Source organism: Rhincodon typus, chromosome 28, assembly GCF_021869965.1.
Source record: "Rhincodon typus isolate 14 chromosome 28, sRhiTyp1.1, whole genome shotgun sequence".
Classification (NCBI taxonomy): Eukaryota; Metazoa; Chordata; class Chondrichthyes; order Orectolobiformes; family Rhincodontidae; genus Rhincodon; species Rhincodon typus.
The window spans coordinates 33,815,407-33,839,744 of record NC_063359.1 but is presented as its reverse complement, the minus strand read 5'-3'; the positions used below and the strand labels follow the sequence as shown (position 1 = coordinate 33,839,744).

The following is a 24,338-nucleotide window of genomic DNA, read 5'->3' as shown; positions in this document are numbered from 1 at the left end:
GCAAGACGTCTGTCCAATAAAAATCCAAAATGAACAGACGGGCAAAGATATAAACCAATAACAATGTGGGGACTGCCCATGAACGGGAAAGGTCGCTGGTTTGCTGTCCAATCACATAGCCGTGCTCGGAGCTTCTAAGAAGCGGGGGGCGGGACCCGAATGGAGCGACTGGCAGCTGTACTGTCCAATCAATGCGCAGTATTGTGGAGGCTGGTGCCGATGCCAGCCAATGAGGATGGCCGGTGGGCGGGATTTGAGTGGTGTGCGCGCGTGCCCTGAGGGGAGGGGAAAGGAGTAAACGGGGATGAGTCTTGATGGCGAGGGATCATTAGCCTGTAGAGTGAGGGAAAGTTCTTCATCGGTGTCCGTCTGAAGAGTTTGTCAAGGTGTTAGTGTCCGTGTGCTGTTGTGTGATGGAGTTGCGGGACCGGGAGGTGGCCGGGCCGCTGCCTCGGGGTCGGATGCTGCTGCTGACCCAGTGAATCGTCTCCGGCCTCAGGCCACCTTCTGGGTAAGTTTCAGCGTCTTTATAAACGAGTGGTATTAGAACGGCGGTCCGTATTGGAAATGATTTTGAGCATGGGGAAGGGATTTGCAAACGAAAATGGAAATAAATGCTTGGGGGAAAAAAATTCAACGGGAGGTTTCCAATCATTTACGCGAACAATGCTAGTACAGGCGCGATGGGCTGAACAGACTCCTTCTGTGCTACCTTGTCATCATTTGGGGATGGCGACTCCTGATAAATACCTTTCGAACGTTTTTAAAAATCGAGTGTGGATTTGTTGCAGATGTTGTGCTTATGTGGGCTTATGAATTATAACTTCCTATTTCTTGATTTTTGTTCTTTTCATCCTGGCCCCAAAAGGCCATCAACCAGCAATGTTAAGTCGCTGATTCCTCACCTGCTGCATGTTTGCAGCATTTTTGTCTTTAGCCCTTATTGCTATCGCCATCACTCAAACCTGCTCAGTGCCAGTGTGTCTCTGCCTACATACTTACTAGCCTTGAAAAGCAAAGACAATTTAGATTAATGCTGCTTGTGTTCAGAACTTTATGGTACTTTTGTTTAATGCTGAAAACAGTACTATGTGGCTGCTATGGAGACTTTTGTCCAAAAATGACAATCTGCAGTCATTTTTTAAAATAACCTTTGTTTCTCGAATTTTATTTAGGTCAGTTAAACTCAGGGCATTAAATCAGGATTATGGTGAAAGTCATTTTGAGAAAATGAACATTGACATTTTGAGGTGGTATATTCCAGATTACAAGGACCGGAACTAGGTTACCAGTATTTGCTGACAACCTTCTTCTGAAGGTGTTGCTTTGTACTTTGCCCAAATTGTCATCATCCACAGATGATTGACTTATTGTTAGTAGAGCCTTGGCAGAGATGAATGAACCAATTCAAAATGGACATTGATCCTGCTGCCAAATGTGGTCTGTTTATTTAACTGCCTTAAGCAACTTGCCCTCGGAAGAACAGGGTATTTCAGCTTTTCTGTATATTTCTGTGATCTCTACCCTCTGCCAACAATGGCACAACTCTACACATTTTGACCAGCTGTTTCCAGCATTCCTTTGCCACATTCTCAGTTGTTTGGAGAGCGAGCAGCAGGTGTCAAGTTGTTCGTTACTGTTTCAGTACCTGTTTATTTTGTGTTTGTTTATGTTACAAGTGTTCTGCATTCTGTTCCAGAAAGTGTTTAAATTTTCAACAAAGTTGAAAGCTGTTGAGAGCATGTTCCTGTGTCCTGGCTGCTAATGTCTTTACCAGGTCTGAATAGATTGGTTACCAGCATCCCTTAAAGGAGAAGGTGGTAAATGACATGGGAGCAGAACAGAAAATAGCAACACCATAGCCTTGAAAGTTGTGATATTTCAAGTGCTCATCCACATGACCATTTTCAGAAAAAAAAAGGTATGAGACTTCCTGCCTCTACCACCTTCCTAGGCAATGTATTCCAAGTTCCCACTACCCTCTGGATGAAAGAGTTTTCCTCCAATCCCCTTTAAACCTCTTGCCCTTCACCCTAAAATTATGCCCCCTCGTAACCCTTGAAAATTACATGGATAAGCGCTTGAAATGTTATAACACTCAGTGCTATGGGTAAATGCTGGAGATTTGGACTAGTGTAGATAGGTTGGTGCATACTCGATGCACTGAAGAGTCTCTTCTGTGCTATATGATTCTATTGATATTTAAAAGCATGGAGGGAAGTAATGGAATAATAGTCTCCCTTGGCTCATACTGTTTGTCGGTCATTGAGGGGAATTGTGTGAGCAATTGATTGAGCTCTTGTGTCTACCATGTTTAAATAGTCTGTCAGTGCTACCCAGGCTCAGACATATGAAGAATAGTCATGGACGATTGGTTATACCTCAGCAAATGAATGTTAGCACATTCAGGGCAAGAGCAACATGATTCTTTCTTTCTTGAAAAGGCACTTTGTCTGCAATCTCTGTGTTGTGACAATAAAGTTCAAAAATTAGCGAGCTGGAGGTTTATAGAGTTAGTGAGTAATCGTGGGAGGCTAGATTTGCAAAATATTTTGCTTAGTCTGCACTACTTCAGCACTTTATCACAGACGAACCTGTATTCAGCTAAAAGCGATGTGTTGGAGAAACTCAACCAGCTTGGCAGCCCCTGGAGAGAGAACCAGTGTTAATGTTTGGAGACTGGCTTCAAAACAGATTTATTTGTTTTTGTTGCTTTTAAAACTAATTGTTTGAAGTTCTGATGAGATTTTGGGAACTGGCTTTCAACTATTGAGTTAATCTATTACATGGATCCTCATTAGTGGGTTTAGATCTACATCTGGACACTTTAGTGCATTTGGCATATTTTAAAACATAGAATCCCTACAGTAGGGAAGCAGGCCCTTCGGCCCAACAAGTCTACACTGACCCTCAGAACATTGCACCCGGACCTATCCCCCACCACAACCCACCTAATCTACACGTTCCTGAACACTACGGGCAATTTAGCATGGCCAATCCACCTAACCTGCACATCTTTGGACTGTGGGAGGGAACCGGAGCACCCGGAGGAAACCCATGCAGACACAGGGAGAATGTGCAAACTCCACACACACAGTCACCCGAGGGTGGAATTGAACCCAGATCCCTGGTGCTGTGAGGTGGATCAGTGGTTAGCACTAATGCCATGCTGCCAGTTTTTTTTTGTAAAATTATATATTTCACTTTCGGAGTGCACAATTCTATCTGGTACAAGCAGTATGACTGGCTGCCCGAGTGAAGTTTGTTCATTCTCCCAGTGTATGTGTGGGTTTCCTCCCACAGTCCAAAGATGCGCAGATTAGGTGGATTGGCCATGCTCCATTGTCCATAGTGCCTAGGGCTGTGTAGGTTAGGTGAATTAGCTGTGGAAAATGCAGGGTTACAGGGATAGGGTAGGGGTTTGAGTCTGGCTGGGATGCTGTTCGGAGAGTCAGTCACTTATTGGGATGAATGGTCTGTTTCCCTACAGCATGTAGGGATTCTGTGGAAGTGTGTACTTGAGTAGAATAACTTCTGGTGATGCTTATTTAGATGCTTGACCTCACAAGATATCTGCAGCATATGGAATATGGACAGATGACAACAGAAAGCAGACAGTAGCAGTTGAGTAGCTATTCAGGTTTACAAAAGGTGGGAAGTGATGATTCAGAAGGATCGGTACTGAGACAACTGTTGTTCACTTTACAGAAATAATTTGCACTTGGAAATCAAATGTGCGGTTTCAGAATTCGCAGATGGCACTTGAGGGGACGGCGGTGTGGAGTTAACAACGAGGAAGATCACTGCACAGGACAATACTTGCCAAATGATTTCGAATAGATAAGCATGAGGTGTCATATTTTTAATGGGGAGTTCATATTGCTTCAATAATGAGTCTAAATAGAGTAGGGGGAAACACTAAAAGTTCTGTAATTAGACCTTCTCCTTTAAAGACAAATAGCAAACCAAATGGTTTGAGATTCATTCTCGAGAAGCTTGGCATCATCCAGAAAAAAAGCATTCTGCTGGATTGACACCGCATCCATTCTAAAGGAATGATATTGAAAAGCATAGACATTATGCAAACCTTATATCAAATCTTCATATAGACTACACTGAGTGTACTGTGCAAGGTTCTTGCCCTCCAGTTACGTACAGAATTCAGAGGCACTGAAGAAAGTGTGCAAACAGTTTCTTGAGGATGATACTAGAACAGAGAGGATGTATTGATCAGAAGAGATGGGGTGCTTTTATTTTTCTGGATAAGAGAAGACAGAGGGGTGACTTGATGGAGATCGTTTAAGATGTGATAGTCTAGTTTAGAGAGGATATTTCTGCATCATGGAGAGGGAAAGCTAGAGATCATTAATGATAATATTAATCACAGATAAATTCTAGGAAACCCAGGAAAAGATTCCTTTCCCAGAGCGTGAATAGAATTTGGAATTCACCATTACAATTTTCAGTTAAAGTGTACATAGAATCATAGAATCCTTAGAGTGTGGAAGCAGGCCATTCTGCCGATCAGAGTCCATACTGAACCTCTGAAGAGCATCCCACTTGGAACCCCCACCTCTGTAACCCTGCATTTCCCATGGCTAATCCACCCTACACATCCCTGGACACTACGGGCAATTTAGCATGGCCAATCCACCTAACCTACACATCTTTGGACTTTGGGAGGTAAGAGTGAAACTAGATGGGTGTGTGAGAGAGGGAAAGAAATAGATTTGTGGGAGAAGGCTGCTATGCAGAGTATATGTAATAATGTATTAATCAGTTGAGCCAATAATTCTTTGTGAAAGCTGTGCTATGTAATGAGTACGTGGCTTGACACAGAAGTTGTAGCTTCCTGAATCATCTTAACATTTAAATGAAAAGCTGGTTTGATCTGTTTCTGAGAACATTGTTCATGCATGTATCTAGCATTCACACTTGGATTTTATTTGAAATGAAGTCCTGCAACTTGAATTTTGGTTATTTGGTTATGAAGGACAGGAACTGTCTTGGGATGACAAATCATTTTTTTAAATTGCTAAAGTTTCCATTCTGTCTTGGAGCAGGCTTTCAGGCTAAACTCTCGCCCTCCTAATCAAGGCCAGATTATTACGGCCATATCATGTGTTATACTGAGCAGGTCTACCTGAGGTGTTATCACATTTGGCTGTGAAGGAGATTAATGAATATTGTGTAGTATTACCTGAATATTGAATTGATTATGTTTCCTCCTCTTCAGATCTGTGCATGTCTCCAGTGGTGACAGGAATGGATGTGACCAGCCGATGTACAGCTGGTGATCCGAACCGGCTTCCTGAAGGCCTGCCTCAGCCTGCACGCATGCATTACATCTCAGACAAACATCCCCGACTCACCCTGGATGCCATTAATCAACTGAGGAGAAACCAGGGTCTGTGTGATGTTGTGCTTGTGGTTGGGCTGAAGAAAATCTATGCACACCGGGTGGTGCTTGCAGCCTGCAGTCCTTACTTCCACGCAATGTTCACCAGTGAACTTGCAGAAAGTCGGCAGACTGAAGTTCTGATTAGGGACATTGATGAGCATGCCATGGAATTACTCATTGAGTTTGCGTACACATCACAGATCATTGTGGAGGAGAACAATGTGCAGACCTTGCTGCCAGCTGCCTGCTTGTTGCAGCTGATTGAGATCCAAGAAACCTGCTGTGAATTTTTAAAGCGACAGCTCGATCCATCCAATTGTTTGGGAATTCGGGCTTTTGCCGACACTCACGCTTGTCGGGAGTTGCTGCGCGTGGCAGATAAGTTTACACAGCACAACTTTCAAGAGGTGAGAAAATATGCTTCCTTGTCTGCTGTGATTCAGAATTACTTTACCTTTTTTCCAAGTCAAGCTTTTTGAAACCCCAAAGTAGTGACTGTAAAACTCAACAGTTGAGCAGCAGTATTGGAGGAATTTGGGATTAGTGCTGTGTCCTTTCCGCTCTTTTTTGAGGCTTCATGCTGATTGTATTAGGAATGCACACTGCCCTTGCTCCATTGTCTTTAGTTAGTCATCATGATGAGGCATTCCATGTGGAGTGCAAAAACATAAGTATGGCATTCACATGTTCTCATAGTTCAGTTTGGCTTCTGCCCCAGGGCCAATCAGCTCCTGACTTAATTGTAGCCTTGGTTCAAAATTGGAGAAAACAGCTGAACTCTATAAATGAAGTCAGAGTTGCTACTGTCGACATCATGTTAGCATCTAACAGTATGGCATCAACGAACCCTGGCAAAATTAATCAATAGAAATTTGAAGTGGAAGCTTTTGGTTTATTGAAGTGGCATCTAGTGGAAAGGAAAGTGGTTGTGATTGTTAGAGGTCAGTCATCCCAGCTCCAGGACACTACTGCAGGAGTTCTTTGGTAGTATTCTATGTTCGACCATCTTCAGCTGTTTCACCAAAAACATTCCTTCCATCATAATGTCAGGGGCTGAGTACATTTGTTGATAATTGCACAAAGTTCAGCACCATTCACAATTCTTTTGATATTGAAGCAGTCCATGTCCAAATGCAACAAGACCTGGAACAACACTCCAGCTTAGGCTGATAAATTGCAAGTAAAATTTGTGCCATACAAGTGATAGGCAATGACCATATCCAAAGAGAGAGAATCTAGGTGTGCTTTTTCATGTTCAATGCATTACTGTTACTGAGTTACCCACTATCAACATGCTGGGGATACCATTGACTGGAAACTGACTGGACCAGCCATAGAATACTGTAGTTATAAGAACAGGACAGAGGTTACAAATTCTATGACAAGTAACTTACCTCATGTCTCCTCAGTACTTGTCTGCCATCTACTAGGCATGTCAAGGGTGCAATGAAATACTCTTCACTTGCCTGGATTGGTGCAGTTCCTACAACACTCAAGAAGCTTGGCATCATCCAGAAAAAAGCATCCTGTTTGATTGACACCACATCCATTACCATTACTTCAACACCCACCCTGGCTGCCGCTGACTCTCAATGACAGCAGTGCGTATTGTCTACAAGATGCACTGTGACAACTCACCAAGGCTACTTTAGTAATTTCCGAGCCATCGACCTCTATTCTCCCAGAAGGACGTGGACAACAGGTGCATGGGAACACCACCACCTGCAAGTTTCCCTCCAAGCCACTCACCTTCCTGAGTTGGAAAGATACTGCTGTTGCTGGGTTAGAATCCTGGAACTCATTCCTAACAGCACTGGGGGTGTACCTATACCTTAAGGACTACAGTGGAAGATAATTGATGTGTAGGAGAGTTAACAGCATCTGATTTAATCTTTGTCAAACCAAGCAGACATATAAGGAGTTACACACATTTGTAGGTATAATTTTAAAGACCTCCTCAATTCTTGTTATCAGATGTAATGCTGCTTGATAGTTTGTCACCTTAACTGGTGTCTGAGTTTTTTTATATATAAATTTACGAGCAAAAGGAATTCCTTCTTCTTGCCATCTGATTTAAAACAGGCATTCGACCTATAATTGACTACAGAAGGTTATGGTAGTAAGATCTCGTAACTTAAAAGGGTGGGCCAGGTTACAGTTCAGTGATATCAGAGTGATATGGCTCCTGTCCTTATCCCCTTGGTGAACACTGCCAAGGGTCATAGCTGTGTTTCACTTGAAGTGCATCCATCATACTTCAAAGGATTATGCTTGACTGTGCAGAGGCTAGCATTATAGTAAAGATACCAACAAATCACAACTAAATATCCTCACTGAAGTTTTAAGAAGAAAATAGAAAATGTGCTTTTGTGTATATGGTTAATTGCTGAATTGGCCAATAGATCTTGTCAGTGACTGGTAGAGTTCTTGATTCTCAGCCAAAAGGTCTAGGTTCAGGTTCTACCTTGGGACCTAATAGTTGTGAAAGGTGTGTCATAACCCAACCAAACAGGTTAATTATCAATCTCTAAATCCCTCTGGTAGGCTTCTGGCAGGTATCAAAATGCAGGAGAGTTTCCTTGTCAGCTAGAACTGTGCAAAGGGTACAGTACAACAGCTTCTCCACGTTTTTAAAAAAAAAAGCGTTCAGTCACAGATTCTTGCCATGAGCATGCATCATCCTCGTTCTCGGGGGCTATCTCACACAATTGTGATCAGGGCCTGGCATCTCACTAAAGTAAAAGGAACTAAGGAATTAACAACATCTGACAAATCATTTTCCATAATAACAATTATTCTGTAATTGATTCCAAGGCATACCATTTCCCAAAGGTGGCACTTGAAATGTAGCTTCTCCTTTTCCCAAGGAAGGAAGACTTAAGAAATCATGAATAGTTTCCTCTGTGGTAATGCATGGTGCATTGTGCCAGTTTTTGTCCTTGTAATTGTAACGTAACAAATTTATACAGATGCAGTTCATGTTTAACCACATTCAGAAGTCAGCTCTGTGTAGGTTCCAACCTAACAAATCAGAAACTTAGTGCTAAATCCGCTGAACAGCTTTGTCAATCCTTACATCAATACATATTGTTATAAACATCTATATCTGAATATGCAAGAGATATTGTTCTATTCAATTCAGAGTATATCCTTTTGTACTGGCCTGAGATCCACTGTTATATTTTTGCACAAGTTTGGCTGCTTTGATAGCAACTGTCTGTGACTGTTCTGCTTTAGAGTGAAGTTGAATTCCAAATAACTTTGGGTTTCTCAATCCTTCTGTCCAGGTAATGGAGAGCGAGGAATTTATGTTACTGCCAGCAAACCAGATGATTGATATAATTTCCAGCGATGAATTGAACGTGCGAAGTGAGGAGCAGGTGTATAGCGCTGTTGTATCGTGGGTCAAATACAACATTCAGGAAAGGAGAGGACAACTTGCTCAGGTAACCAGAGGATAGTAAAGCCAGGTAATGGGTCGAAAATCTTGCTGTCCTTTCATCTTGGAGATCTGGATTTGAATTGGTATGTGATTAGTGAAATGAACGCCTACATTATTTGAAATAAATTTGACCAGTCTTAATCCCACTCCATGTGCCTACATCAAATTTGGTACTGAGGGATGATCGTGCTCTGAACCCATTACAGATGGTGTGGAAAGTAGATGTCATACTATACAGTAAAGGATATTCTGTTCTGAACCTAACTCTGCTGAATGTGAGTTAAAAAATGTGTACCATTGATAATCGATATCCAAAAAGGAAGCATTAATGCTACTCACCTTGGTTACCATATTTTAAAAAATTGAAAAAAAAAGAAAGAAAAATTTGTTAGAACTGTTTTAAAAAAAAATCCTCTAATTTGAAAATATTAGTGGTTTTAAGGAGTTAGCATTTGGAACTTTGGCATGCTAGTAAGAAAATTATAGAACTGTCAGCCTGGATAAATTCATCAGTTATAGTTTGTCTTGGGTTGTCATCTACTGTCTTGCATTAATTGACTGTAGTATTGAGAATACAGCTGGCAATGGATGAATTTGAATTTTTGAAAAACTGCCTAATACTAAATGTACAGAATTGTTATGCTGTATAAGGAGGGCATTTGTATCTGTGTGGGCTCTCCAAATGAGCAGTTCACCAATGCCATGTTCTTTCCGCCTCTGCCTCCTCCTATTATTCACTTCAATAAACCCTCCTCCTCTGTTTCACTCAAATTTAAGTTGATATGCACTCAAGCTCAATCTATACTCGTCACTATTCATAAAGTGAACACAATTGGGAAGATTGGTTGTCTTGTCTCCAAGCTATTTTAATTGCAGGTGTACAGAACAATTTAAAAATTAGTGCATCGGAAGGATTAGGAGAAATCAGATACGATCTGCCAAAAATGGTACTGAATGCAGGAGGTTGCAAACTCAGTTAAATAGATGTGATATTTCATAGGAGCATAGGAACAAAAGTAGCCCATTCAGCCCCTTGAGCCTGTGCCACAAGAGATCGGACAGAGTTCTGACAATTGTGTTGACAATTCAGATCCTCAGGCTGTAATTGGTTAGTGCAGGCCAGTAAGTGTTTGTATCACCTTCCATAGCAGCACTGTTCATGTCCTGTGGCCCAAGGCAGCCTCGGATGGATTTTTGCAGCTAGCCCTCTGCCTGTAATATTGAAATCAAGTGTTTGATACAGTGATGGGGAGAGTCTACACCACCCAGAGCATTCCACAGATCAGAATTGTGTAGCCAACTGATATCTTGGGTAAAGGTTGTTAAAATGAGATTGACATGGGAAATCACAGGTTAGGTTAATTCTGTTCTGAGGTTGGTGATGAGGCATGTTCTTGAGTCACCTTTTTATACTGCCTAACGCAACCTGGACCAATTTGAGGAAGTGAATAGAAATTGAAACAATTTTCCACTCCTTGCTGTTGATAGTCTGTCAATTTGAACATAGCAAAAGTCTTCTGCTAAGAGTAGACTCATTAGAGACATATTTTACAGCCTTCTAGTCTATACCTCCAATTAATATACAAAGCAATTAATAACAAGTAGTAGGAACAGGAGTAGGTCATGTAGCCCCTCAAGCCTGCCTTGCTATTGAACAAAATTGTAGCTGTTCAGTGTTTTCATTTGTGTGTGTGTGTGTGTGTACTTTTTGGCTATTTTTCTCCAGGTCTTGCAACATGTTCGTTTGCCGTTGTTGAGCCCTAAGTTCCTGGTTGGCACAGTTGGGACTGACACTTTGATCAAAAGTGATGAAATGTGCAGGTAGTGTATCTATGAATATGTATGTTTATCATGCAAAACACTGGGTCATACTGTACACAAGAGAACCTTGTAAAGCAGATTTTCTGACATTCTCTGCTAGTTTTTTTGCTTTGAGAGGTACAGTCCTGTGGAATCTTACAAAGTGAATGCTGGTGGCAGTATTATGTTATGTCTTGTATCAGATGTGCAACGTTTAAGAGATACACTGACATCATTAGCATATGATGGAATGTGACATATTGGTATGAAGGTTCCTGTCTCCATCTTACTGATCTCCAGCAGCATTTCTTTGGCATGACATGCTGAGGGAAGTCATAACGGACATCTGTAACTATGGGTGACTTTAACCTGCATATAGGTTGGGCAAATCAAATTAGTCAACACAAATTTAGAGTGTATATGGGATGATTTACTGCACCAAGGAGTCAACTAGAGAACATGCTGTCTTAAACTGGGTATCATGCAATGAGAAAATAATAATTAGTAATGTAGTTGTGGAATGAGTGACCATAACATAATAGATATTTTCATCACGATAGAGAGAGTTGATTTTTGAGACTATAGTCATGACTCTTAAGGGAAACTTTAATGGTATAGACCATGAGTTGACTGTAATGAATTGGGAAGTGTTACTGGAAGGAATGATATTGGACAGGCAATGGAGAACAAATGGGTGAAGTACAAAATGTGTTTATTCCTGTCTGTTGCAGGAGTGCAAAGAGAACAGTGGCCAAACCATGGCTTAGGAGGGAAGTTAGAGATAATATTAGACGCAAAAGAGCAGTATGTACATTGGCAAGAAAAAATGGTAGCAATGCGGATTGGGAACAGTTTAGAAGTCAGCAAAGGAGGACCAAGGGATTGATTTAAGAAAGGGAAGATAGAGGATGAGAATAAGTTTTGAAGGGACCATAAGAACCAACTGGAATAGTTTCTATAGGTGTATAAAGAGGAAAAGATTGAGAATTAATATAGGCCTCCTACAAGAAACAGGGAATTTTTATGGGGAACAAAATAAATTCATACTTTGCTCTGTCTTCACAAAGGAGACCACGAATAATGTACCAGAAATGATGGTGAACACAGGGTTTAGTGAGAGGGAGTACGTAAGTAAATCTGTGTATCAGTAGAGAAATGGTGTTGAAGAAATTGTTGGGATTGAAGACTGATCAATCCCAAGGTTTGATGATAATCTACATCCCAGAATACATTAGGAAGTGGCCCTAGAAATAGCAGATGCATTGGTGGTCACCTTCCATGATTCTTTAGACACTGGAAGAGTTTCTACAGATTGGAGGTAGTTAATGTAACCCCATTATTTAAGAGTGAAAATAGGGAATTATAGACAAGTGAGTCTGACGTTGGTAGTGGGGAAGATGCGAGAGTCCATTATCAAGAATTTTGTAGCAGAGCAGTTAGAAAGCACTGGTAGAATCAGACACAGTCAGCATGGAAAGGGAAATCATGCTCGACAAATCTACTGGATTTCTTTGAGGATGTAACTAGCAGAGTTGATCAGAGGGAGCCAGTAGATGTGGTTTGTTTGGACATTCAGAAGACTTTCAAAGCTCCATGTAAGAGATTAATGTGTAAAATTAAAGTACGTGGGATTGTGGTAGTGTATTGAGATGGGTAGAAAATTGGTTAGCAGACAGGAAACGGTAGGAATAAATAGGTTTTATTAAGAATGGCAGGCAATTATTAGTGGGGTCCTGCAGGGAAATATACGAGGACACCAGCTATTCACAATATATGCTAATGACTTCGATGAGGGAACTAATCGTAATGTCTCAAAATTTGCAGACAACACAGTTTGGTGCAAGGGTGAGCTATAAGGAGGATGCAGTATAATTTAGGTAGACTGAGTGAGTGGGCAAATGCATGGAAGATGCAGTATAATGTGGACAAGTGCAAGGTTATCCACTTTGGCATGAGACCCAGGTATCCACATGCACAAGTCTCTGAAAGTAAACATACAGCAGGCAATAAAGAAGGCAAATTATATGTTGACCTTCATAGCGAGAGAATTCAAGTACAGGAACAAGCATGTCTCTCTGCAGTTATACAGGGCATCGGTGAGGCCACACCTGGAATGTTTTGTGCAGTTTTAGTCTCCTTAACTGAGGAATGATGTGCTTGTTATAAAGAGAGTGAAGTGAAGGTTTACCAGATTGACTCCAGGGATGAGGAGAGATTGAGTCTGCTAGGGGATTGTATTCACTGGAGTTTAGAAGAATTGGAGGAGTTGGGATCTCATAGAAACCTGGCAAATTGTAACAGGCTAGATGGATCAGATATTTCCTATTTTGGGAGGAGGTGGTTGAGGGGTGGTGATGGCATTGGTGTTTAGTCCAGAACCAGGAATCATAATTTAAAGATCAAGGGTAAAGCTTTTAGGACTGAGCTGAGGAGAGATCTCTTCACCCAGAGTGGTCAGCCTGTGGAATACACTACCAGGGATAGTGGTTGAGGCTAAAGGGATGAAGGGATAATGTTGTGGCGGGGGGCAGCGTTGGAATTGGAATTAGGGTATTCCGCTCGATGATCATACTGAATGGCAGAGCAGGCTTGAGGGGTAAATGTTCTATTCCTATCTTTGTATGTTTCTATGTTTAGTGTGCACCAGTATATCTGATTTGCTTAGCTTGAGCACAGACACAAGTGCCTGTGATTGTAGTGTACAAGTGTGAATACCAGGAGCTGTATTAAGTTTGTTGAATTCTTCAGTACTCCTGCCCTATTGACTTACCCATCTATTATGGGAGCTAACATGAGTATCAGAGCATAATATTGGCAAATCATCAGTAAATTGCGCCTTTCTACCATGTCAGGCAGACCTGATTTTTGTCTTCATCTCACATTCACATGAACTTGCACCAAAAGCAACTACTTAGCTACAGAATAAGGGAACCCCAGCCGTTATTCTGTTTAACCCGGATAGTAAAGCCATCAATCAAGCCAGTGGAGAATTACTGACTCTGCACAAACCAGGGATCAAACATTGGACATTATTGTATAAGGCCTGCTCTTAATATAGATCAAGCTTCAACAGTGAAATATTAAAAGACTTTTCAGTACTTTTTCTCCCTTTTTTTTAAAAGAGTACAACAAGGAACTGATAAAGGAGTTCTCCACTTTGATGTTTAGAATTTGCTATTTACATTTCACTTGGGTGGGCGCAGTGGATTGCACTGTAGCTGAGTCATGCTTTATAAACCAATTAGTCTTAACATATAAATGTATGTTGTAGTGATTAGCTATTTAGTCCTCATTCTACTGATTTAAATAGGGCCAAGTGACAAGATAATTGTCTTGACCTTTTTACCAGCACAAACCTATCTTTAGAATTTAAAATGGCTGAAAATGGTAGTCACCTATATTTCTGTTCCATTTTTTAAAATTGCATTGATACTCTGTGAAGTTGCAAATATTTTGAGTGAAATTTAGCAATATTTTGGGAATAGGAAAGCAGCAAAGAAAATCTATGCAAAATCTGCACAGTTAGAAGGTTATGCTAAACTCATAAAAATAGCAATTTGTTATAAGATTTGAATGTTGAAATATCATCTGTTTTATTTGGACCTATACTAGTTCTGCTGTTGCTCTTTCAGCAATTGAAGATTATATCTGTAATAGAGTTGCATTGTCTTCACATTGCTGTTTTTGGGCATTATCATTATATCATGCGTTCAATGGTGTTTCAGTAAAAAGTGCTTCTTTTCAATCTGCCTGACACTGCATGTTTTTACCATCAGATGGAGACTCCTGAATTCCAGAAACTGCAGATCCTTGTAAAACCTCACACAAATAAGCCATGTGCCAGCTGACGCCTTGTTTCAGATGGCTGTTTGTCAACATGGAGCATATTAGGGAAGCTGTAGCTGCCCTTGACAGACTGCTTTAACTCAAGGAACTGAAGCTAACAAGTACACTTACTATAATAACCAAGAAGGTCAGCTCATGCCATTTAGACTGTTTTAGAGTTCTAAACTTAGTAGTTTCATGATCTGTGTGGATCAGCTGCTCAATGTCTTAATCCCTTTTGACATGCCCTTTCCATAAATTATTTCCAGTAATAAAAATGAACATCTTTTTAGATATGAATCTTCATTGTGTTACACAATGCTTAGGTATATAAACATACACAGTCTAGGCCTCCAGTATTCTTTCTTCGACTTTTTTGAACAGGGTAGTGCATAGTGCTGCTGTTTAGCTGTGTGGTTTTACAGAGCAGAGCTGAGTCTGTAGCTGCTTCCACAAGACAGCACGTTCCTCATTTGTTCTGTGTTGATTGGAAGAACGTGCACAGCTGAGACCAGTCACCTCCCTGTCTTGGCGCCATTCCTTCCACAATCATGGTAAAATTTAAGCACATTTCAAAAGCTCCCTCGAGAATTCTTGTCACCTGCTTACTGTTTGCCAAAAATGTGTGAAAAGAGACATGTCTCATTTGGAGTTTACAAATATCTCATTAACATCAACTGCTGTGGTTTGTAACCCCTAAACTTCTGGAAGCTATTCCACAGTGCCGTAAATTTACCATTAAAATTGTACAACATAATGAAAGAGCATCAAAGTCCTACTGTTATGCCAGCAATTGTATTGCTGTTTTGTAATATGAATATGAATATAAATATGCTGTTAAAAGTGTCAGTATAGTGTAGGGATTTCAGGAGAAACAATAACAGATTCACCGGCTCATGAAGGCACAAGTACTTGTTGGAATTGTCACACAATTTTTAACTAAACGGGGTGGGGAGGGGTTCACTACAAAAAGTGTTGAACATCATAGGGCATATTTCTTCAGATAGCTAAATTTTGCGTGCCAATGTTCACAACAATCAAAGTATACACATCTTTACTTTTGCAATATCCGAGGTACATTTTATAGAATTCGTATGATCACTGCAAAATTATTATTGGATTTTTACAACCTTTTATTGCATTTACAATTTTGCTGGTTTGTTTATGGCATCGAGGAATAACTTCCAGTACTTCAGGGGTTATTCACCCACAACGCTCACTGAACATACCGTCAGTACAGATAAGTCTAATACATAAAGGATCACATTGTTCGCTGCTGAGCTCTTCGTTTTAATCATTTTAGCACCAATATCACAACATAGACTCAAGTTATTTTTGAACTCTGAGATATTCATCTTCCCATCTTTGTGTTAGTTGTCGTCGTGATCTTTCAGCACTTGTATTGATTTGAGTCTGTATGATATTGTTTAGCTCAACAAATTAAACTCTTGGCTTCTTTTGGTCGGCACCAGCTAGATTGACATTTTAGTAACTGCAACCATCTGGTGACGCTAGTAGCTTTTGTGAAGGTTCACAATGATACTGAATTGAATTGTAATAAAGTAGCTTTATTGGCATGTACTCCAATGAATACAGTGAAAAGTTGATAAGTTGCCACTTACAGCGGCATCTTAATACAAAGGTACCTGGGTACAGCTTTGGTTACAGATTGTTACACCATAACTAATGTCGCCAACACTACGGCATCTTGGGTACAGAGTACCTCAGTACAATCCTTAATTACAGAATAGAGAAATGAAGATAAAAAGTCACATTACAGGTTATGCAGTGTAACCATAGGTTAGAAAAACAAGAAGCAAAGTTACAGGCAAACATCACAGTCTCTGTCCAAGGGGTTTCCGTAGCAGACCCACATGGTCTGACTGCTGACTGCTGCCCCGGTCGACACTGGGCCGCTGGTCGCTGGTGTCCCCACAGTGAGCTGCTGACTGCCGTCCCCACTTTGGAGCCTGGGGCTGGGTGTCCGAGACCGAGAGAGGGGAGGAATGGAAGGAGAGGAAAAACTCTGGCTGGAGTGTCCTCCTTCACTGCCATCTTACCAGAAGGTATACAAAGAATGCCGCTATGACATTTCAACTACACAGTAATCAATTCATAAATTATCAGACCAATTCATACAATCCATTCAGTTGTAAGAGATTGAAATGATTGTCCTGACTCTGAGTTGACTGGTTGCTGAAATGTGATGACTCCACAGGAGCAGGATCGATCTGTTTTGGTTTCTGAATTACAGCAAAAACTGACAAAGTTGTAAAAATCCTACTTGCAGAAGCTCCTAGTTTGTCACCTCCAATGTAATTTAAAGAGTAACAATTTAAAAATTTTTGCCTTGTTTTTTGAATAATTTTGTTAATTAATTAGTGCTTAATTTGCACTCTGTACAGCAGTTACATTTTAGTAGTTCTATCTTTATTTATCAGCTTAGCTCAGTAACTTTTCTTGACACTTCTGAACACGGTGCTATAAAAGAATATATGTTGAGTTTAAATTTTTTCAAAAGTTCTATCATAACTTGAATCTGTGCTATTTTAATTTATTTTTCAAAATAATTCTGTAGAATGGGGGACCTGCTAATGCGTTGCGTTTGAAATATTGCCACTAACAACTCAGACTTGTATGATAATGATTTTCTACAAGTGCCCTGAGGTGGTTTATCGAATTATAAAGCATTTCAGGTACTTGGTGTCGTCTTCACTCTTTAAACACTATGTTCAATACTTTTGTTTCCGAACTTTATGGATTGAATATGCCATAGGAATTTAAAAACCGCTAAAGGAGTACCTCAAACATAACTTAAAATTTCATTTTTATTTAATCTTCTAATTTGGACAAAATACAAATAGCAAGATGCTAATTTTTTTTATTCATTTGTGGGATGTGGGCATCGCTGGCTGGCCAGCATTTCTTGCCCATCCCTAATTGCCCTTGAGAAGGTTCTGGTGAGCTGCCTTCTTGAACTGCTGCAGTCCTCCTGCTGTGGGTTGACCCACAATGCCATTAGGAAGGAAATTCCAGGAATTTGACCCAGCGACCGTGAAGGAACGGTGATATATTTCCAAGTCAGGATGATGAGTGACTTGGAGGGGAACTTTGAGGTGGTGGTGCTCCTATATGTCTGCTGCCCTTGTCCTTCTAGGTGGAAGTGGTCGTGGGTTTGGAACATGCTATCTGAGGATCTTCGGTGAATTTCTGCAGTGCATCTCGTAGATAGTACACACTGCTGCTACTGAGCGTCGATGGTGGAGGGAGTGAATGCTTGCAGAAGTAGTCCCAATCAAACAGGCTGCTTTGTCCTGGATGGTGTCAAGCTTGTGTTGTTGGGGCTGTACTCATCCAGGCAAGTGGGGAGTATTCCATCACACTCCTGACTTGTGCCTTGTAGATGATGGACAGGCTTTGAGGAGTCAGGAGGTGAGTTACTCGCTGCAGTATTCCCAGCTTCTGGCCTGCTTTTGTAGCCACTGTGTTAATGTGGTGAGTCCAGTTGAGTTTCTGGTCAATGGTAACCCCCAGAATGTTGATAGTAGGGAATGTTACTACGTCAAAGTTAGTAGCTTCCAGTGACCATTATAATGGAACTGTCATCAATTCCAGCACAAATTGACATACGTGCAGCCAACACGATGTTTATATGTTAGAAAAATAACTACTCAGCTGAAATATGACCCTGGATATTCTGTACTCCAGTGTGTTTGATATTTATGAGTATTGATGTTTCACTTAAAACTCTGTCCTGTACATCATCACAGGAAAATTGTATTCTCCAAAAAGTAGCATTGTTCCACATTGAGAATTTTAAAAGGGTCTTTTAAAAAAAAAAATACATGGTGTTGCTGACTAACATTCTAAAGGATGTCAGCTGGTTTGATCCAAAGTTTATTTTTCATGAAGCATAATTTCTCAGTAGCGATGCATTTATTAACATTCTCCTGTTGCTGATTTTACATCACCAAATGGAAATTTTATTATCCTTCCTTCAACCAGAAGCAGGTATATGGACCTTTATAGTTTATTACGTTTCTCATAAATCTTTAGATATTTACAGCAATATCTGAGTCAAATATGATGTCTAATTTGGAATCGCTGTCATTACTGCATAACAGATGCATATTTTGTTTCAAAATAAAACATGAATGCAAGATAATGGGTTTAGTCTAATTAGATTTATTTGTGTAAAGTCTATTTGCTACTACAGGTTCCATATTTTTATGACTAAGCCATGACATTGGTTGCTGTTTACTTTTGGTAGATCTGCTTAAATTACTTGGCCTTCGTAGCCTTCTCCTGACTGGTAAAAGTCTGTAACAAAAACAGAAGTTGGGGGAAAAGCACAGCAGGTCTAACAGCATCTGAAGAGAAATCAGATTTAACGTTTCAGGTCCTGTGACTCTTCCTTTGTTCTGAGCCGGACCTGAAATGTTACTTTCTCTTCGCGGCTGCTGCCAGACCTGCTGAGCTTTTTCCCCCAACTTCTGTTTTTGTTTCTGATTTACAGCATCCGCAGTTCTTTCAGTTTTTAGTTGGTAAAAGCCTGTGGTAGTTATAAAAACAAAATGGCAAAATGGGCTGAAATTTCAGTCTGGTGTTCCAAATCTGTTGTTCCATGTTTCTTTTACTCGTGTTTATCAGTGGCTCAGTGCTCCAAGGCAAGTACAGAGATGTAGAGAGATTTTGCTTAAATGAAAAAAACGAGGTTTTTTTCCTCTTTTACTGAGGAAGCTTTCAGTGATCCTCTTGGATTTCAGTACTTTAAGTCTTTCTTTAACCATGTCAAATGTTGACTGATATCATCTATACTTCATGCACACACATTTTACATTGGCATTTGTCATTGAAGCAGAGAAAATTAAGAGGTGACCTGATTGAGGTGTTCACTTTTATGAACAATTTTGAAAGAATAAAGAAGAATATTCTGTTTCCTGTAATTGGTATGTCAATAAGTAGGGGTCATAATTTTAAGATTATCAGCAAGAGAGCTAGGAAGCAGATGACGAGAAACTTCTTTACTCAGTTATTAGAATTTATAATGTGCTGTCTGGGAAAGTGGAGAGGCAGATTCCATATGGGCTTTCAAAAGAGAGCTGGATATCTATTTGAGAGTGATGAATTTAGAGGGCTATGGAGATAGGGCTGGATAATGAGACTAGCTGGGTAGCTGTTTTGGAGCCAGTACAGACATGATAGGTCGAACAGCCACTTGTGTTGTAAAAGATATGATTCTTTTAACAGTAAAATCCATCTAAATCTGTCTTTTTGCAATTAGTTAATTCTAGCCCCTTAGAATTAAGGTTGCAACCTATTAGCTTTATTATTTCTGTTTTTAATTTTGTTGTGTGTAATCAGACTTTTTCCAATGGATGATGTGCCTCACAAGGTAACATTTTCATAGGGAGGTAGTGTATTTACTGCAGTATTTCCCAGAGCTGATAATAGTTTGAATTTTTTTTTTTTTAAAGATCAATGTATATTTGGAATTAACCACTTCTTTTTTTAGGAAATGAGAATTGATACAGTAGATAATATCCTGACAGAAAAATAATTTGCGCTCTCCCTCGCGCGCGCGCGCGCGCGCTCCCTCCCTAATGTTCTTTCTCTCTGCTCTTCTACCCTGCTCTTGGGTATAGATCAAAGCAAAAGGAATCCTAATGTCTATATGATCCCTTTTACTATACTTTCTAATCAGGATGCAATTTCTAAATATGATGTTTATTTTTTCCCCATGGAAAATGGAACGGAGACTCCAGCAATTTAAGATACTTCCCTTCTCCTTCCTGCCCCAGCGTTCTTGCTGCAAAGAACCTGGGAAATATTGCTAGCTTCCTCATTGAAGGTGCTGTTCTCTCTGTTGTTGGTCCTGAGAGCTTGTTACTTCAAATACAAACCGTGCTGTGGACATCACTAATAATTTCTTTTTGTTGAAGGACATTGTGTGGTTGTATTCTTGTGCATGTAAGTAAGCTTTCAAATTGAGATTGTGGGCAGAATTTAATGTAACTGATACTGATTCAACGCACCGGTCGCAGACTGCTGGTATGAAACCCAGGTTGCTTATGAGGGGAACGCCTGAACAGTACGAGTGTACGCCAGGCTCTTAACTAGCCAGTTTTGAGTTTTCCCTGGGATTAAGGACGAAGAGGATGACCAAAAGCTGACTTTGTTTTTTTTCTCTCTCTGAGCAATATCTGTGTATTTGTGTTTCCTCCTGTAAAAATCCTGTCTGCCGAGAGCTGCCAGTTAGTCAGAAGTGTGTATTGCTGAGGGATCACGGGCACAGGTGAATGAGATCGGCATAAAAGGTTGTGGGAGGGAGGTCACAGGTGTACAGACTTTGCTTAAAAGAAATAAAATACTTTTTTTCTCTTTTTTTTTTATTGCGGAAGCTTTCAGTAATGCTCTTGGTTTTCTGCACTTAAAATCTTTCGTTAATCATGTTTTGACGTGTAGACATGTCAAATATCTACTGGCATCATCTGTCCTTCATACACACGTTTTACATTGGCATTTGTCATTGGAGCAGAGAAGATTAAGAGGTGATCTTATTGAGGTGTTCACTTTTATGAACAACTTTGTCAGGATAAAGAATATTCTGTTTCCAGTAATTGGTATGTCAATAAGCTGTGGTCACAATTTCAAGATTATCAGCAAGAGAGCTAGGAGTCAGATGGTGAGAAACTTCTTTACTCAGAGTTGTTAGGATTTGGAATGTGCTGTCTGGGAGAGTGGCAGAAACAGATTCCATATGGGGATTCAAAAGAGAGTTGGACATCTATTTGAGAGTGATGAATTTGGAAGGTTATGGAGATAGTGCTGGAGAATGAGACTAGCTGGGTAGCTCTTTCGGGCACAGATATGATGGGTCAAACAGCCTCCTTCTGTGCTGTAAAGTTCTATGAAACAGACCGTTTGGTCCAACTCGTCCATAATGATCAGCCCCTAAATTTTCTAGCCCCATTTGGCCCATATCCCTCTAAACCTTCCTATTCATATACCCATCTAGGTGCCTTTGTAAATGTTGTTGTAATTGTACCAGCCTCCTCCACCTCCTCTGGCAGCTCATTCCATACATGCACAACCGACTGGGTGAAGCAGTTGCCCCTTCGGTCCCTTTTAAAATCTTTTTTCTCTTGCCTTAAACCGATGCCTTCTAGTTTTGGGCACCCTTACCCTGGGGAAAAGACCTTGGCTGTTCACCCTATCCATGCCCCTCATGATTTTATAAACCTCTATTAGGTCACTCCTCGGCCTCCACCGCTCGGGGAGGGGGGAGCCTCAGCCTATCCATGCCTCTCCCTATAGTTTAAACCCTCCAACCCTGGCAACATCCTTGTAAATCTTTTCTGAACCCTTTCAAGTTTCACAACATCTTTCCTATAGCAGGGAGACCAGAATTGAATGCATTATTCCAAAAGTGGCCTAACCGATATTCCGTATAGTCACAACATGACACCCCAACTCCCATATTCAGTGCACTGATCAATAAAGGCAAATGTACCAAACACTGCCTTCACTGTCCTGTCTAGCTGCAACTCCACTTTCAAGGTCTGATGAACATGCACTCCACGGTCTCTCTGTTTGACTGTGAAGGAAGGGGGCAATATGTGGGAGTGAGAAGGTGGAAGTGTTGGTCAGAGGCAAGAATAGGGGCTTGATTTTCGGCAGCCACCTTTCCTGCCTGATATCAGATCGCTCGATTGGAACTGAGTGCCTATTTGAAAGAAGTTCAATAATGAGCCTTATTGACAAAAGTAGACATGCGTTCCAACTTGAGTTTTCCTGCAGACTGGAGACTGATGTGGGGTCTCTCCCAAAACTAGGAAGCCCAGTCACCATGTTTCCCACTGCAACAGCCTGCATTAAATCCTATCCCATGTTTGAGTTCATCAGTATTTTTGTTTTTTTGACTGACTGTCGTTTTTAGGTAGTGGAAGAGGAACTATAACCAGTGTTTCAACATTTAAGTTAGTGTTTTCTACAGCTTTCTTCATTTATAAATTCCTTTCCTTTTTCTTGTCTTCAAATATAGTTTCAAAACCGCGTGGTATTAATTACCTGGAGCTTTTATCTTGGGCATGTGACCTTTGGTGCCATTTTCATGGTTACTCTATCCACGTCGTAATTTTTTTATAGGCAAGGCGTAAATGTTCCATTTGGTCTGTTCTGTCAACTATATAAGCAGTTTGAGTGGACCAGCAGCACCAGCATTTCATCATTGACAAATTGCTAAATTAGAGTAAATGTACATTTCATGGTTTCAATTAAAATACATTAGAAGCCACAATGAGCCTTTTATGATGGAAGATGTGTCTTTAATTGAGAAACCAATTCTATAAATCTGAGACGTGAGTACTAAAACGCACCAATTTATTGCTGTTTTTTTCCTCAAAGAATTGCTGCTCTAACTAAAGATTCAATGCAGAATATGTTGTTTTTCTTGGATACACCTACATGCACCCTACTGTGTCATAATGTTTTGATTATTCTTCTGAGTTCCATTTGAAAATAAAAGACCTTGAAGTTTAACACATTTTGTTGCAGTCTTGTTTTGAGTGAACATATCCAGCAGTGACTGCCCTGACATACTCATCACCACTGGACAAGAAGGTACACACTGGAATGACTGACAATAAAAGAACAAAACATTTATGAAAAAATTGGGGAACTCATGCTTCACTAATAGTTGTGTTGTGGAATTTTTTTTAATTCAAAATTCATTGCAATCCTTATTTATGAAATGGGAGAACCAGCAGTATTCAGATATTCAAAGGGTTGCTTGCTGGAGCGAATTTATAGACAGGTTTGCTTGGAACAAGTGTGGGCAAGCATTAATAAAATGTACATTTTGCCTCTTGAATAAGCTACAAAAGATGTCTCTGAATATAACACTAATTGAGTTCTGACATTGAGTTTTTAGAATTTAGTTCTGACCCTGCTCCAATTTTGTTGTAAGGGCTATCATGAGGTTGTAATTAACCATTCAAAGAGTATAAGCCTTCTTTAAAGATATGTGAACCTGTCAATTTTGATGTGATTTTGTTTAATTCCATGAATAAATATAATGTGTATCCTAAAATGTTTGCCCATAATTGCCTTTTTAGTTATTGAAGAAAAACGTTGTACTACCCTTGATTTAAGAGGGTGCTGAAAGACACAATTATAACTTCCTCAGATACTTTATTCCTTAACTAGCTCCATTTTGGAAGGTTCTCATATAAATGCAGTAATGTCATGGTCTTTGAAACTGATCCAGTTCCATTTCTGGCATTTTAAAAAGAAATGCTATTATTTGATCAGTGCTTCACTCCAGCAATAAGCTTTGTCTTCTGTTATGTGTCTTTTTTTTTCTGCATGTGCTGCTTTTTTTAATTTTGGTTTGCTTTCAGGCGCACCTATTCAATATTCTGCCATTCACACACACTAGACATTTCTGTTTTGTTTTGCTTTTTTATTCATTGCTACTGTTTTGGTTTTGCACTGGGGCTATTTTGTCACATTTCATCTCTTGCTGTATAACCTACAGCAGATCTTCCTTTTTTGTTCTTCTCCCCCACCCATGCCCCCTCCCCTTTACTTGCTCAAAATCTATTACACAATCTATGTCTTCCTTCGGTTTTCAAGAACCTTAACCTGAAAAGTTATTTCTGCTTCTCTCTCTCCACAGCTGCTGCTGGAGCAGTTCAGTATTTTCCAAGATTTTCTGTTTTTATTTTGGATTTCCAGCGTCGAGTGTATTTTATTTTATTAACTACTGTTGTTTGCCAGGAAATACTCTGATCAGAAAGCTTTGCAACAGATCCTGAAATCCCAAATCTATAACAGCATCCTAATTGCCATATGCTAAATCCAGAAATT

At 40.2% G+C, this 24,338-nt stretch overlaps 1 protein-coding gene across 2 annotated transcripts in view; it reads left to right on the top strand.

The window, feature by feature from the left end:
* Positions 1-266: 266 nt before the first annotated feature.
* The window catches only part of LOC109918070 (kelch-like protein 20), a 41,972-nt gene continuing 17,900 nt past the window's right edge, over positions 267-24,338 (top strand). Inside the window, exons 1-5 of one of the 2 annotated variants that reach the window (XM_048613579.1) lie at positions 274-511; positions 3,709-3,851; positions 5,237-5,808; positions 8,689-8,847; positions 10,570-10,664. In XM_048613579.1, the coding sequence (XP_048469536.1) occupies positions 5,245-5,808; positions 8,689-8,847; positions 10,570-10,664 (818 nt within the window). In that variant the 5' untranslated portion in view covers positions 274-511; positions 3,709-3,851; positions 5,237-5,244. Of the gene's footprint in view, positions 512-3,708; positions 3,852-5,236; positions 5,809-8,688; positions 8,848-10,569; positions 10,665-24,338 lie in introns of both variants that reach the window. The other variant, XM_020517970.2, reaches the window with a different exon arrangement.